The sequence below is a fragment of the Ceratina calcarata genome, unplaced genomic scaffold (assembly GCF_001652005.2).
Source record: "Ceratina calcarata isolate Rehan_Ccalc_2016 unplaced genomic scaffold, ASM165200v1 scaffold171, whole genome shotgun sequence".
Taxonomy (NCBI): Eukaryota; Metazoa; Arthropoda; class Insecta; order Hymenoptera; family Apidae; genus Ceratina; species Ceratina calcarata.
The window spans coordinates 394,702-411,736 of record NW_017138459.1 but is presented as its reverse complement, the minus strand read 5'-3'; the positions used below and the strand labels follow the sequence as shown (position 1 = coordinate 411,736).

Genomic DNA, 17,035 nt, shown 5'->3' with positions numbered 1-17,035 from the left:
TCAGTCAGGTGCCGCGGCGCCGTGCTTTGCTACCAAGTGGCCTGAACCGCGCGCCAGCCGAGAATAAAGACAGAGAGAAAGAGAGAGAGAGAAGGAATATTGGAGAATGAAACGAAGCAGGTATCAGAAGCACATTAAAACTTGAAATATTTTAAAGCGAAGGACTAAGTAGTAAATGAAATAAAAGAATAATTCAGAAAATTAAATGAATGGACTAGAGACAAGAGGAAAATTAAAGTATAGGCCAGAAAGATATGAGGAAAATTATGATGTACAAGCTTAACTATGTAGATTATGGAAAGGAATTAGATAATGTAATGGGAAAGAGATACGTTTACATTTGTAGTGCAACAAACGCGGTAAATACAAAATGTAGACAAAACGTGAGATAAAGACGGCGAAACTAAAGAACGAACGATGCACGAATCCCATAGTGCAGAGCATCGCGAATAACGGGGAAGAAATTGAGAAGGGCGTAACGACAAGTAGAATGGCCCAGAGAAACTACAACTACGTAATGGAAAAAAGGCAGGCGAGAAATAAAAAGGAGAATAAAACGAAGGAGAGAAAGAGAGATAGCGGGAGTAACGGGAGGAAAACAGAGCGGTTGGATGATGAGTATAAGGTAGGGTCGATATGGCAACAGTGCAGCCTGACACACGCAGCACACATACCGTCGAACGAGTTGGCAACGCTGCCTCGCGCACCGGCGGAGAGGGTATCCGAACTCTCATACATCGAACGACGAGGAGACCGACCTCATGCCCTGCACACTAGTGCACACACGTGCACTCGGGGACACCCGAACGATCTGAGACGCCTGCTCGCTTCTCGCTACCCGCAGAGACGCAAATTTTATTTCAATCTTAATTTCGCTTAGATATTTTTAAACCTATACGCCATGAACGTTCTCATCGTTGCTAGAAACCGTAAATTGAGACATTTATGTTTCTCATAAATTGATAGCATTTTAAAACCTAAATTGACATTATAGTATAATATATGGAGAATAATTTGTTTAAATACATTATAAATAGAACTACGTATAATGTAGCACTAGAAATAAATTCTCTTTGATATAATTAACTCTGGAGTAAGAGCGAAAACTCGGCACTTCCATGATTGAAAAAGAAATGCTAAGAACAATTGATATAACTCTCGTTGCGATAAAGTGAAAAATATACAAACAAATTTTTCCATTAAACTATAGCTCATCATCATTGTTTCATGATCACCGAACGTAAGATCAAAAGGCATCATAGGTTCCAATTTCAGGAACAAAAACGCGCATCCTGTCTGTTGCGGTCTCGGTCATTGTCTAGTCTATCCAATCAATTCGACAGTTGTTTCAATCTGTCCACTTTTAATTCGACTAACAATAAGCAATTTTCTGTTTGTTCAGTCATTTGAGTAAAGAAAACAGAATTTGCTTGAAAAATACTATACGACTATTGAAATTGTAACTCCGTTCGCTTCTTTACTCAGCTTTCTTTGCCAGTCTCTTTCTTCGTCTCGCGCATATAGTTGTCCTACGTACACCCCCGTGTCCAAATTGGCCCAAGTACCTTTCATTCGGAAATTCGCCGCGAAAAAAATAGGCCTTCGCTCTCCCTCGTCGAGTCATCCGTTTCTGTACGCTTCTTCGAATGGAATTCATAACGAGAATATTCGGAGAAACATAACACTACGTTTCCATACGCCGGTTTTCCATTCCTGCAAGTAGAGTTCATCGAGAGGGTCTAACTACCATTCTTTACACGGCTTCTTTTTAATGTTTCCTGCTTTGGACATGCGTATCTTTCGCTGATACGCGCAGTTTGAGTACCGTATTGAATCGAACCATTACATAACTCGTTTCTGTGATTTATAAACCTACACCTCGTGTTACGAATACATCGACCATGTTCTCACTCTCGGTATTCGATTCGTGTCCCACGAAACCGAGTGAGCGAGGACGACTTATCGTTTCAAAGTGAACTGTAGAGGTACGTAAAATGAGATCGGATCGCTGGCTCGAGGACAGTACTGCTTCGACGAGCGTATGATTCGCTGCAGCAGAGGCATTACTCTTTTTGCTCGTCCCTCAATCGTAGGTAACGACACCTACTACATACATACATAGGTACGTACGTATGTCGTACCATCTCTTTCTTGAATGTCGCGCTGTGCCACCGAGTAAAGGCACGTTATACACGGGAGTTAACAATTTGTAAGCAAGAGTGAAGAATAGAGGAATCGTTTCTTGTTAAAAAGTACTCTACCGTTCCTGAAACTGTAATATCTTATGTTCAAACAGTGCATAGCTTATAATTATAAGATGTTCGTTCGAGTTCGCAAACTTCTTGCGCATCGCCTGCTAGTGAATACGCAGCTTAACTCGGCGAGAAAGAGAGGGAAAAAGGAGGTGTAAAGCGAGAAGTTGTTGGAATGGTAGGAGGCGTCGACGTTGCCATTCTGTCGGCGTGGGGCAGACCACTTCCGAGAGCGTGTTTCATCGTCGGCAACGTCGCCGCGGTAAGATTAAATAGAGATAGCCTGAGGTGCACGGCTCCGGCTCGGTGAGATGGTCTCACCGTTAGTCGAGGAAGAAGTGAGACGGATAGAGGACAACCGAAGGAAAGCGTATCGTCCGGATTCGAACTCCTCGAACCCGTCGATCGTTCTCCAGCCAACGCGACTACGTCTCTTGCAACTTTTTAAAACGCGTCCGGCTTTCAATTACCTTTCTGTCTTCGCTTATATTTTTAATTCCTGTTCAACTTGAAAATCGAAAGTGAATTTATTAATCGATCAGCCGGATAACGGATTCCAGAAACCGTATTAAAATATGTATGTATTTACAAAACTATAGCTCTATTTTGTGTGTTTTTTAAACAGAGATACGAGTTCTGCTTATAGTGATTGCAAGCTGACACGTTATAGCATTCCTGGTACGATGTCATCTTGTACAACCACATTCATATTTCGGATGAATGGTTAAAAATGTGTTGCGTTTATTGCTAGGACCTCAAAAAAATTCGAGGTCCAACCATCGGAATCCCTGCGTATTTTCTAGTCACGTCTCTAACGAATGCAAACAAATGGGGAATTCGAATTGGAACGCGAGTTTTCGACGAAACTTGAAACTTTCTATTTGCGTTGATAGAAAGTAGCGTCGCGTTGCTTTTATCCGCGAACGGAACTCGTTTGAAATCTTTCGCCAGTGCGTATCTATCTATGCGTCTCGTATTGCTCGTTTGTTAGCCGAGGCACTGCAAAACGAATAGCAAAATACGTTCCGTCGTCGTTTCGTCCATATTCAATTTTTGTATTATTCTTTTATAACAAATACTTCGATTATTTAAGGAGACATTATTGTACTATAAAAAGAAAAGAAATTAATTTTAGAATTATTATAAGTACGTAGACTGCGAATTTTGTGTATTTATTTGTTGTTTTATATTTTTGTGTATAATATAAAAAAGGCGCAGAAAGTTCATCAATAGTAATCATAACTAAATACTTTTCGAAGATGAGAGGAAATTCTTTCTACATATTTCGAAAATTTTATTTTACATAAAAATCCGCAATTTAATTATAAGGAAAAAAGTAATTGAAATTTTCTATTTAACACTTTCGTGTGACGCCTTGCACCGCGTTTTGCGATTAATAAAAAGATAGCTTTCGATATTGCAACGTGGGTGGTAGCCGTAATAAGTTTAGTCTGACGAAGGCGATATCTTTCATTGGGGCGAGCAGCACGAGGCACTGTTAGATTACATAGTTTATCTTATGTAACGAGTCAGTGTGCGTGGCGACGGAGCGATGGAGGAAGAGTGTGGGCATTGTTTGGCTTGTGACAACTGTAGTTATACGAGCACAACGTGGCACCCGCATGCGTCCAACAGTTCACAGATGTGCCTCGGGTTCGAGCTTCTGTCCGAAAAGAAATGCCTAGACGCCGCACTGCATACATGCATACATATATATATACATATCGGTATTTACTCGCGACTCGCACCGTCCGTCTCGTTATGCCGCGAGTCGTTAAACGATCGTTACGCAAACAGAATCGCCGGGAGACAGAGAAAAAAAATAGAGAAATATTGTACATTGGACTTTTTCATCTACGTACTCCGAGTGCTCGTAAAATGCGGAATATTGGCATGTTTCAAACCGTAGCATAAATTCTGTGCCTAGGAAGCATAATCTACATTCATGTAAAACCACAATAATTGTTTAACGATTCAAATTACAGTTTTAGCCAACTTTTCAAATACTTCTGATTCGCAAGAGACTGAATTCTTTTAAGTCTGTTTTAGTTCTATAAAGTACTCGTAATATTAGATTACTTCTAAGCATAGCAGAAATTCTCTGTTTAAGGCACACAATCTACGTTCTTATTTCAAGACTTTATCAATCGTTTAATGATTCAAATTACATTTTTTTGTCGAGCATCTCAAGTGCTTGCGATTCTTAAAACAAACGTTAGTAGGAACGTTATCGAGAATTTATTCGAAAACGAATTTCGCGGTAGTTCGCATTCGTCGAACGAGGAACTGGTTTTCTCTGAAATGTACGAAGAAGAGAGTAACTTCTACCAGATCCTGTCCATCTGGGTGGTTACTATGTCGTTACAGCGCCTGTAATAGCGTTGCTATCGTCCCCGGCAGAACAAGGAGCGGCTGTTCTTCTGTCGCCGGTGGATTACACGGCCCCTTAACCGCGTATTGCGTATTCAATTGTCGATGATTGCATACACGCTTATTACAGTCTCTCTCTCCCTCTCACTCAGAACATACTGTATATCGTGAAACCGAATACTATACGCACTCGCTAGAGAACATCAATCGGATGATTACGCGGCTAAAGGACGGAGCCCCATAATTAAGGGCAATTATCTGCGCGTTCACCGTTCGTGTTTCGATAAAAAATGGCAATTAACTGATACGCGTGTTTGGAAAGACAATATTTTGTTCGGGAACTAATCAGGCTCGCATTTCATAATCAAACTTCTAACGTGATGTATATAAAAATAAATTTGTATGAAATGAATTAGTTGATATTTATACAGATTAAATTAGTTTATGTCTGTACTTATTTTAAGACAATAATAGTCACGTTTATTGAAAAATTTACAACAAAAACTCGTTTAACAACCGCGTGAGCATCCTGTATACGCGACAGAAATATAGTATCTGGCAATCACGAGCGAGGAAACTTACGACCGCGTTGAGTTTCTGTGAAGCTTTACATTTGATCTCACCGCTCTTTTTGCTTTGCGCTCTTCTCCTGCCTAGCGGATGGATATACGCACGACACGTGTATTTAGTACCGCATTACGCAATTGCGAATTGACCTTCTTGATATTATCTCTCTCGTTAATCAAAATGATGACTAGATAACTACAAAAATTACGATATATCTAAATATTCGCGAGAATGAATTACGTGTTTGTGGTTTATTGCTTTTCACTGTCTTTGTATGAATGTGCGTTACGATCTTCTAAAACAAGTTATGAAATCGTAAACAAAGTCCTATTCCTTTAAATTTTAAAGACTGTAAAAGGTATTCATCCTATGTGTGATTAATAGAGAAATTACAATATGTACCGTAGGTAATCCTCGACAATATCTTATGAAGATAGTTCTCTAGCTAAAGGTCTCAAAAGCTGCCGCAATTCACCTGATCCTAGATATTTAACATTGTAACAACATCAAAGGATATTGTTCCTGTGTCGACAACCTCTGATACCGCTACTATGTAGCAATTAAGCAGTTGCGGCTGGTGCATCCACGATCTCTAGCGAGGAAATCATCCCTTATAATGGCTTAAATATCTATATATTACCCCTGTAGCAATATTTAGTTTGTAGTTAACTATTACGTTATTTTCCTCATCACTGAACTGGATTAATGCAAAAATATATCTGCATAATTTGGTACACACATACAGAAAGTATTGCTTAATGATATCTGATTTGTGGTCGTGTTTTCAACAGGAAGCTAAAAGAGTTTTATAAACGTATCTCGGTGGAAAAACTAGACCCAGGTAAACATAGCACAATCCCCAATTACGTTTGAGCACAGTACACCTTTTTTTACGGCTGCCTCCGTAAGCGTTCTCGCTGATTAGTGTATTTTACAACTCCGCTCGGTCCTGAAGTTTGTTCCTTGGCTGATGTACAGTACCACCGTACGCTGCAACCAACCCTCTCCGTGAAGAGGCCGAAGAACGGCTCGTCGCGGCGCAAACGTCGAGGTCATTCGAAGCTCTCGGTGCCGGGCCACTACTACTTCCGTTAGCTACTAAACGCTCGCTCCCTCGCGAGTGCTCTGGCGCATAGTTAGGCAGACAGGCGCGCATACGCGCTCGCTCGCTTCCCTTCCCTCTCCCTCGGCCCCCCGCGGGAAGCGTGCTCTCACTCCCCATGTACGTGTGTGTACGCACGCGAAGACTTCTTCGTCCGTTGGTTCATTGAGAGAGTTCACAGTCAGTCAGCTACCAGCACACCTCCACCGATCAGCTGATCCCGACGACGACGGCAGACTGCGCGTCGCCAACCCCTCCGCCCTCCTTCCCTTCTTCTCTCTGCTAACCCGCGCCCCTTCCTTCCCTCATCCTCCTCCGTCACCTCCACCACCTCCTCTACTTGTGCTACTGCTACTGCTGCTGCTGGTGCTGACTGCTACCTCCTACCTCTCACCCTCCCGGGTGGACGATCAGCTGACTGGGAACTGTCAGTCGTGTACCCGTGTGCCGTGGGCCTGCGAACCCACGTGATGTTCTGGTGGGGCTCTCCTGACACGAGTCTCGCTCGGTTTCTGGTCTACAGGGCCGCCTCGACGCTATCCAATGCTTAGCAGCGAATCTCCGCGACCACGTGCTCGCGACGGTCGTCGAAACACGCGACGCATAGGTAGAACATTGTCAGTTTGACGGTGGTACGATAAACGTTTGCGCGTTATACTTCCCTTCAAATCGAAGGGATGAAAATTTCTTTTGCTGAGGGATGAAATCGTCTTCAGCAATCGCAGAAGCACGAATCTTTGCAAAAAGCTGACATCTGCAAAAAGTTGGAGTTGTACATACCATTATTGAATGATATCGGTGATCTAACATATGAGTGGGTAAAAGTCATAGTGGTGTAAGGCACTTTCTGGTACACTCAAGTTCCGGAAATAGTACAGCTATTCTACCACATGCCTACATTGTGCTTCTATCAGTTTACGAGGGAGATGAGTTAGGACTTACTAAATGTTTTCGTTGGACGTATTAGCATTTGTAGTGCAACTTGATCGAAAAGTGACTTCCACCAATATGAATCTCTACCCCCTCATATAACGTTGATATATCTTTGAGGAAGAAGTCTTATATCTGCAATTAATGATAACAATATTATAAAGCATGATTGAGAATAATAGAATATCACAAACTTCAAGTACAATTTTGTTGACGAGGCTATGGAATTAGATATGAAAACAGCAACCTTGAGAGATATATTGGTTTGGTGCGAAGTGACCAGTACATATTGCTTTTTATCGCTAAGGACGTTTTGAACATGTGCAACTGAATTATGCTGCCACGAACACGTAGTCGTTCTCTGTAACCAACACAGTCTTTCACAAGTACAATTGTGTGTACTTTTTTCTTCTTAGCTTTACGTTTCTCGATCATGTTAATTATGATTTCACCTTTTAGCAGAAAACGTAACGTACGTGAATACTTACAATTAAATTCACTTGACACTAGAATTCTAAGAAGCCTGCAGTCGTACAAAGCTTTACAATTTATATCGCATGAGTCACAAGTGAATTATTCGTCGTGAGAAATAAATGACTTTTTCTCGTCAAGAAGCATCATTCATAACTGACAATGAATGATTATTACATTCGACTATCTATATCACTATCCGTAACTTTGGTCGTCAGCTCTGTCTTGCGGACAATGGCCACCGACGGACCGATCCGTATCTGTCCGGCGACGAAGCCGAGACTGGTCTGACGAGAGTACCGACGCTGCGCCACGCCAGGCGTGCACGACGCGACGCTGGAAACGCGAAAAAGCCGAACGATAGAGCGCGAAAACGTCGGCGCGAATGTGTCCCGGGCCGGTGCGGTGCAGCATGGACACCGAAGCAACCGTTCCTAGAGGAAGAGGGAGGAAGGGCGAGAGGGAGAGGAACGCGGTGAAGGGGTGGGAGAGAGGAGCAGAGAGAGAGACCATGTCCTACCCCAACGAGCACGTGGCGGCAAAGACACTTTCATCGTGTAGTCCCTCAGAGGCTAACCGAGAACACGTGGATAGCGCGTTCGACGCTCTCGAAGAACGTCCCCGCGCATGCGCGATGTAATTCATACTGTCAAGGTCAAGCAAAGTCGCGCGATTACCGGGCCGAGACGGGGGAATCCGCTGCTGTCCTATACTACACCTAATCGGTGCCAGTAAATCGCCAATGCATGCGCCCGAACCTGGTATGCGTCGGTAGTCCTTCCTCGTTCGCTCATCTGTCGGTTGTTTCTTCTTTGCATTGAATCCAAGAACTCTCAAACTTTTGGGTATTGTCTCTAAACACACTTTACCACAATCTACATAAAGTTTGTCAACAGTTGAAATGTCTACAAACTGTATGTAGGTTGTCTGAACGAATCCTTGTTGAACTTAAATAGCATTATCATTGGGCTGACTTAGCACATTGAATTTGCCAAGATAAAATTCAGGGCTAAATCGCTGTATAAATCGAATTAAAGAATGGGAATCGCCAGACGGTGTGGAGCGTAACGCAATACACTATGTATTGATATGTTGAAACGCAATACACTATGCACTGGCCGAGAATCGTTAGAATTCGACGCACTAATGAGCTAAGTTACATATTATTTAGGTTTAAGAAATTGTAGCCTTTCAGATATACAGTATCTTTTGTATTGCTCCTTAAACGATATGCGTGGCGATGCATTGTTTCTGAATTAACGGTGTGTACGCCACGTGAATGGTATTTATGATTGATTGTAGATATTAGGAAGTCACTTTTCTGTGTAGATACGAATTTAAAAATATTAATGAGAAATGTATCAATTATATTTGTACAAGAAAAAGAGTAATTGGAAAAAATTGGATTTACAAGCTGTAGCTGCTTCGCAAATATAATCGTAAGAGATTAGAAGAATCGTAATACATGTGTGATGTCTTCGTTTTATCTGTCAGTCAGTAATGAGCATAAGATACTTGGCACTAAAATAATAATCCTTGATAATGCCTACTGGCGATTATTGTAACGGTCAGTTAACAACCCGACTTTTTTTATTGGGGCATTGCAAAGTATTAACGAATGGTAAAACAAATCTTGCTAGGCTTTTCTTACCTAATTTTCTCAAGTTCTCTTTACATGTAAATACATGTACAAATAAATACAATACCTAAATAGGTAACAGACATCAATACATTTTTAATAAATTGCAACTTTTACTTTAGTTCACAATTTTTCATTTACTAAATAAGAGAAGTTATGAATTAATATTTTTTACCATTTTATTGAAACTTTCTAATCAGTAGAAATTATAATTAATCTTTAATTCCAATGTTTTAATTTTTGGTTGGTTTATTTGTTTTTTTCTAGTTAATCCTGATTGAACCTACAGTCGAGTGGATTCTCTTTCGTTCCCTTATTAAAGCTGTTTAAGGCTTACCGCGGTCCCTTTTCTACTCCCTTCCGTGCGGCCTCCCTTGATCAAACAAAAAGTTGCCGCAGGTTGATGCGAATTCCTGTTAGTTCCTTTGTTGCAATTGGTTAGTAGTAATCCCTCCGCGACTCCCTCTTTCTTACCTGTCTTCTCCTCCTTTTGATTGGAACGAAGTGGCTGCCCTTAGATTTCCAGCGAATTCCCGTTGGCCATCTTTTCTGCGTTTGTTCACCGGTTCTTCTAGTACAAAGGACAATCATTACGTGTACACAGAGCAAAGATATAGTATTGAATAAGAAAATAATTTAGGAAACTAAACCATAATAAACTAATTTTCTTAACATTCTTATTTAACTATTAACTCTTTTCAAACGGTGTTCTTAAATTGTGAAATGGAAAAAAATCGTGTAATGGAATCGGTTCCTCTACAAATTGTCACACTTCGTCGAAATATATCTTGTATTAGTAGCTCATAAGAGGCTATCAAATTTGAGGCAGTGTCTTATCAAGAAAAAGAGCGCTGTAACGTGTTCTGATAAATCTCGCGTACCCAACTGTTTACAGCAGATAAATAGTACGCGATCTGTATAACTAGCACGGTAGAATGCCCGATAACGTCGAGCCGTAAAACGTTTTCCGTGCGTATTCAAATTTCTTGTGATCTATCTCATTAACATTTTAAAAGTATTTCTAATGAGACGCACTTTAAAAAAAAAATATTTTATATTTTTTTATTTTTTATTTTCGATGAGTCTATCGAAAAAAGCTGTGAAATTTATGGGCAAAAGTCTTGCCTGAGCGAGACGCGGTAATCACCACACACGCTCAGCGCAATCCGTAACAGTCATTTTATCTTGTATCATAACGCTTCGTGGCTGCTGGACATTATACATCTGAAACACGTAATTACAGCCTGGTCGAGTATAATTTTTATTGCATATCAAGGAGTGTTACGTGACGTTTTTACATATTTCATAGTGAAATATCAATTAAGATTTTGATTACTTGAAGTAATCATACTTTTTAGATTACATATTATGGAACTATTTTCTTGGAAATTCCCCTCTAAAAAGACAAAAAAGGTACTATTAGTTTTAAAAGAAACTTTAACCTTAATATTCATAAGATAAGTAATATTTCATACAGCGTCCTTTGAATGTCGAGAATTTTCAATCGGTTGCCGTACATTTTAAATTAAGAAATCTCGTTACTCCACGTTATGAAAATAGGCTTAGCGCATATTTAATGCTCACGTTGCACCAATTTTCACAATCATAATTCAACGCGCTCTAACAATAAGTTAATCAGAAGATATCAAATAGTTCACTGGAAATAACGTTTTTGCATTAACTTTAATTATGACCCCCTTAGAAAATATAGATTGTAAAAAATGTATCTTTTTTTTTTTACTATGAAGTTAAAAATGAAACGTAAAAATATAAACGTAACCGATAATAAAAGTGCACACACACATATATGCATATATGTACACAACATACACGCGATGTGTAATCTGAGACAATGGATATTGTTATCCGAATAAGTAATCTGTTTTCAACCGACCGAGGTAATGAAATTCAACAATTGCATCCTATACAAGAAATTCCAAGTATAACTCATTAACGCCCACACACCATGTAATTCTAAGGCGTATTATTAAAAGCGAGTACGCATTTAGCTCTGCAAAACAAGAACGGAAAAACCATCGGCGGTAGTTAATTAATCCCACGAAATGAAATGTAGAAAAACTTAACGAAGATTTTTAAGATCATTCAAGATAGAGAATGTAAAAAGAAAAGGGAAACGAAAGCGTACAGCAAAATTAGGAAAAATAGACTTTAATGAAAATATATTGAAAGATGATCAGAGAGGCCCCGGATAACAAGAAAAATCCGACGGTCGAAAACTTTCAAGTCTGGCCAGCAAATGTTTCGAGTGAAAAGTAGTAGAATAATAAAATGATGAAATAAAAAGTTAGGAAAGAAGAAGAGAAAACGAGAATTCACAAAACAACGAGGCAAAGACAAATAACGTATAATTATGATACAAATAATTAATTTATTACAAGAATGTTGTAAGGAAGTGTAGTAAAGCATGAAATCATGGACTAGTTGAATATATTTTCATATAATAGTAGCCCTCAGCGAGGATCATTCAAGTTGCTCAAAGGAAATCCTTTTAATCACGCATTTCACATTCATTGACTAATCGGTCGAGAACATTACATATCTATGTATCGTTCGATGCGTTCGAGTGATTTTGATGAGAGAACGATGACATCGCAAGATCGTCCACGGCGGGGCGCCACATTCTCGATTCATAAGATTGAACGTGTCGCGGCGACGAGAATAGCGAGGAAACGGGCGCTGATCCAGAGAGCACTGACCCACTATGTTCCGCCGTCGTCGATTTCACGACTCGTTGAGGTGCGTTTAAACCGGACAAACTGTACAAACAAACATCCTTTGATCGCAAGATGATCGTGAATCGGAGATCGAACAAGAATACAAGCATTACGAACGCTGGAGTCTGATCCATATCTAGTTTCAATTGTTTCGTCATACATGTTTCAATCTTTCTCCATACTCCATACCACAGCACATTCATTGAAGCCATAATTCCACCGAAGAAATGAATATCAATAGTGACACTGTACTATATCAGGCTTCCTCGAAATTAATTCGCGCAAGATGGCTAACTTTACGGCTTAACGCGAAATAAATTTTCCCGGAATTATTGGCCTCGGTATTCGTTTTCTTTCATGAGAATATATTCGCATTTGTAACCGTATATAAATTTTGGACGTGATCATTTGACAGTGACTAACGACGTACATAGAATCTCGAGTTGTCATATATTATTTTCAATTCTCCTTGAACCGCGGAATACCGACTTTACTCGTGTGAAATATTTGATCCTTCTCATAATACATACATCATCTATTGTATTCAGTCTATACATACAGTTATGTTTTATATCTGCTAATTATGTACTGTATTATTGTATGTATACAATTATTTATTCTACTATTATTTATAGTCTAATGGTGAACGTGTGTGCGCCTACATAATTGCACATACCACTTATACTTATTTATCGTCAGCGTATGTGTATCCCACAGGCGCCGGTAACACGAGTCGATGGTTATTTTTTCAACAGGCGCCTGCAGAAAATTTATACCCCGGCTGGGTATTTTATCTCGCGTCTCGCCTATGTACCCGACACTTTTGTGAAGTCGCGTTTCACTATTGCCCCTGTCCTTTTATATTCTCTTCGGAGTGAGGGTAGTATTTGTAAGCAGTGACGTACATACATATTAACTGAAATACACTTAAAAATGATTCACATCATAAATGCTAAAAAAAATCATCAATTAGGAGAAGCTTTATGTTATTTTGGAAATGATGTACAACCTTTATTCTTAGAAATACGTGCGAATTGTATTTGAAATATTCCTACATTTCGTGTTTCAGGTGAATACCAGAAACGAATGGGCATCGCTGTGCGAACAATTCCATCTACCCAACGGCTGCGTGAACAGCGGGGTTGGCCTTAAACAAATTTACCTTAGGTAAGTGTACCGAGACGCGCGTTGCCACCATCCATCACTTTATTTTAGAAGCCTCCTCGAGCTCGTGCATCATTCGAGCGAATCGCGAAATGCATCACCTCAGCGAATGTGCTGTGTATCTCTTGGATCTGAATATTCGATCCTACGCTAACCAGACTGAACTTCGCAATGCAAAATGAGTACAAATTCGAGTCTGCGTACATATGTATTTAGAAGTTCAATTTTATTCAACGTAAATTTAATTTAAGCTGTAGGATCTTAAAAATCATGAAGTCGTATAACATTCTGTCTGAAAGTTATTTAATAGAAAGTTGGATTGTATTATATTTAAAGGAGTTATTTAAAATTATTCTGTGAAGATATAACCGACTCTTAAATTGAATTTAAAAGTTTCTTTTGACGAGTAACTGAAGCGGAACAACGTTCAACATTCAGTTCTGAGATGGAATGTTATAAATTTAGAGTTGTCGCGTTGCATTATAATTGCCCCATTTACTTAAAGCATCCAAAACATTCTTCAGCGTGTCGACTGAGAATGCTCAGATCGTTTTGTACCAGAACATTAATATCGGTGCTTTTGAAGCTGGCCGATGCCTGCGAATACTATTCTATCGTAACTATACGATTTCCTGAATCTTCTAATTGTATAACAATTTTATTAAATAATTTTATATTTCCTTACTAACATTCTTGTAGTTTTAAGGTACAGAATGTCGAGTGCAATTTGAAGTTTTATAATTATTTGCAATTGAATTTGAAGTTTTATAATTATTTGCAATAAAATGTCTCCGAAATAGAATAAGTTATATACATAAAGTATTTTTTTTTAATCTGTTATATGGGACATATTTTCATGCGCAATTTTAAATAGCACATTTTCTACATCGAGTCTATTAAAATTAAATTTAACAAAGCCACTAGGGAAACGAGTAACGACAGATTGGTTCAGGCAAACAGGAGCGGACCGACTGTCACGTAATAGCGGCACGATGCTCCATTATGTCTGGCAGTCCGCAAGCGTCTGCACAAGAGTAGAAGAGCCGGGGGACGTTTTGCCGGGAGCCGCGTATCGGCATTCCCTGCTACCTACGCCCCACCACCGCGTGCATTTTCCGTATCGTATAGTACGAGTACGTTCGTTCGTTCGTTCGTTCATTCATTCATACTGGCCTCGTGGTGACGAGAGCCACCACGTGGTTCCTGAGTCGGTGTCCTCTCCCTCTGTGCAACCTTGTTATACCCGGCGCCCCGCGTAGCTTGCAAACAAGGACGCCGCCGCTGCCGTCGCGCCGTTCGATTCTCTGCTGCTTCTTCGACCATTCTTTCGCCGCCTTTCTTCGATGACTATAGTACCATTGGCTTCATCCGAATTTATTGCACCGATACCATGATATAGTGTACCTATCATATTGTGGTATAGCATTAATGGAAGAACAATGACAGTGTATCTTGTATTCTTTATTTCTGTAATACAGTTTATCTGCAAGTTTTGTAAGAGTTAATTGTATAATGTCTATAACGTCGTGCATCTAATCTCGTCTCTATCCATTATGTTTTACATCTGTTAATTCATATCTAACTAAATCCTTAAATAACGATCGTTGCAACCTGTTTATAGAAACAGTTAAAGATTGCTAGATTACTATTCGCTTACTAGTTAGATTCAACAATAAACGCAAAATACAAAGAATAGGCGTAGAATGAGACATCAGATTGAAAAAAATAAAAAATTCGCGGCGCACCGTTCACGTAATACGTGGTTCGGAGCGCAGCGCGATCCAAACACGGTTTCATTCATAGGCCGATTTGACGTCTTGAACACGTAATACCACCGAATCCTACAGTCACCACAGAGCGTGTGTAGTTACCATTACACACCACCAATGGCGACACGCTAGTAAACGTTTTCCTACTACTCCCAATCTATACGGACACGCGGAGGAGAGTGGTGGTGCACGCCGGGCACGGGCCAGGGAGAGTAGTCAAAGCGTCTGTGCTCAGTCTGCACCGTCCAACGGCCAATCAAGCTCTGGCGGGCTGCTCCAACGGCTGCACCTTCCGTACTCTACGTTGGTGCATGAATGGATCCACTACACTTACCCCCACCATTTTCTTTTGCCCACCCACGAGACCACGTTTCCTCTCCTCTCCTCTCCTCTCCTCTCTCCTTTCTATATCTTCTTCTTAGCCACTCTCCCTTTTCGGTATCCCTCTCCTTCCCTCTTGTCGTTACATGTACTATGTATTCTTCTCTACCCTTACCCCTTTCTCTTTTCGTAAGCACTCTTCCTTTTCGCTAGTTCCCTCTCTTATATTAATTTTTCTCTCTCTGCAATATCTACCCATTCTTTTTACATTCATCCTGTCAAAAAGTCTCCTGAGTTCTACGAATCATAAAATTTCAAGAATTTTTCGACACGGGAAAGGGGGTTGAATAAAAGTAGCTCAGTGAAATGTATGAAACGAATATAGTATATCCATATCGTAATGGATGTTCTCAAAGGCGACGCGTTCGAGTAATCTTGTTTTCTTGAGCCATTAGTATTCATTTAAAGAGAACACGGACCATAGCATTCGTATTCCGTTAGGTTTAGTCGAGCCTCTATCCGGTCCGTGAAAGTCAGGCACAGAGCAACGATTGTCTTCAAAACGGCTGTACCAGTGATTCGTCCCTCTTCTTTATTTTCCCTTTTGTACGCACAGACAGAATCTTAAGTGACGAATGCTTGTTCGTTCCAAACGTCTCAAAAATACATTTAACTTGTGGAATTTTTCGTCCAACATGAAAATTGTTTGTTGTTTCAGGTATTTGGACAGGTACGAGAAAGTACACTTCCTAGGAGAAGATGGACATCAAGCAGACGACGACGATGAAGATTCCAGACACAGAAAGTGGTCTGCTAGAGCATTACACTCCGTTCCTCTTACTTATAATCATCATCAACACAATGTTGCAGGTAATTGTCAATTATACCATCCATATCCAGCAATTGCACATAAGTACATGTATATGAAAATCATATAACAATAACTTTAAATTTCTTATACATACATATGTATGTGATCTTATAGATACGCATGCATACTAAGTCTTGGACGCGTTTCTCACAGTACGTCGAGTTCTCGAATCGTCACCGTGCTTTCCAATCACATTTTTGTCACACGAACCTCGCACTCTGCCAGTTTGTTGAAACGACCGTTCAATTTACGTTTCGTTCGCGATAAATCATTTTTGCCAAGTTACACCACCGCTTTACCGTACCGCATTTCGCATGCACGTCCACACGCTCGAACGACTTTCAAATGCGTTTTCCACCGTGCATTGTTCCCTTATTTTTCTCGCTCTTTCCCGCTACCATAGACAAATACGCTCACAGTCACACAAGAGCATGTGCGGGTGTGTCACGGCTCAATAATTCACAGCGTTAGCAATTTCCGTTTGCTGGAACTCTCTTTTTTTCCGTTTACGTTGACAAAAAACAACCGTGGATAATAATGTGTTAGCTGTGGTAACACGTTCGATGGATGCATTTAGGATACGTCGTTTACCGGGTATCTCCTACGAAAGAACATCGATAGAGAATGTGTTCACGCCTATTGCTTCATTTGAGTGATTCTTTGCTAAGTAAACCAAGGAGGATAGTCTTTTGCAAATTGTCTGCAATTTTTTAGCATATTTATCATCGTTTCCCGTTTCTCGCTTCTAATTTATGTATTTACAAATGACGTGTAATGGAATGACAGGCCAAATTCAAGAGATTAGGTATGTTTCAATAAAAGAATTTTGTTATATATTTCAACT

General features: G+C 40.1%; 1 protein-coding gene and 1 long non-coding RNA gene across 6 annotated transcripts in view; one reads left to right on the top strand and one right to left on the bottom strand.

Annotated features, from left to right (window-relative positions):
* Bap170 (Brahma associated protein 170kD) overlaps positions 1 to 17,035 on the top strand; it is a 44,307-nt gene that overhangs the window by 8,067 nt on the left and 19,205 nt on the right. For all 5 annotated transcript variants that reach the window (XM_026810715.1, XM_026810717.1, XM_018037520.2 and 2 more), the window contains exons 3-4: positions 13,136 to 13,233; positions 16,039 to 16,190. In XM_026810715.1, the coding sequence (XP_026666516.1) occupies positions 13,136 to 13,233; positions 16,039 to 16,190 (250 nt within the window). The remainder of the gene's footprint in view (positions 1 to 13,135; positions 13,234 to 16,038; positions 16,191 to 17,035) is intronic.
* On the bottom strand, positions 4,380 to 7,955 carry LOC113463839 (uncharacterized). The gene is made up of 4 exons (XR_003388669.1): positions 7,710 to 7,955; positions 7,469 to 7,582; positions 7,234 to 7,356; positions 4,380 to 7,045 (listed from the first exon to the last, which is right to left on the bottom strand). It is a non-coding gene; the product is annotated as an uncharacterized LOC113463839 (long non-coding RNA).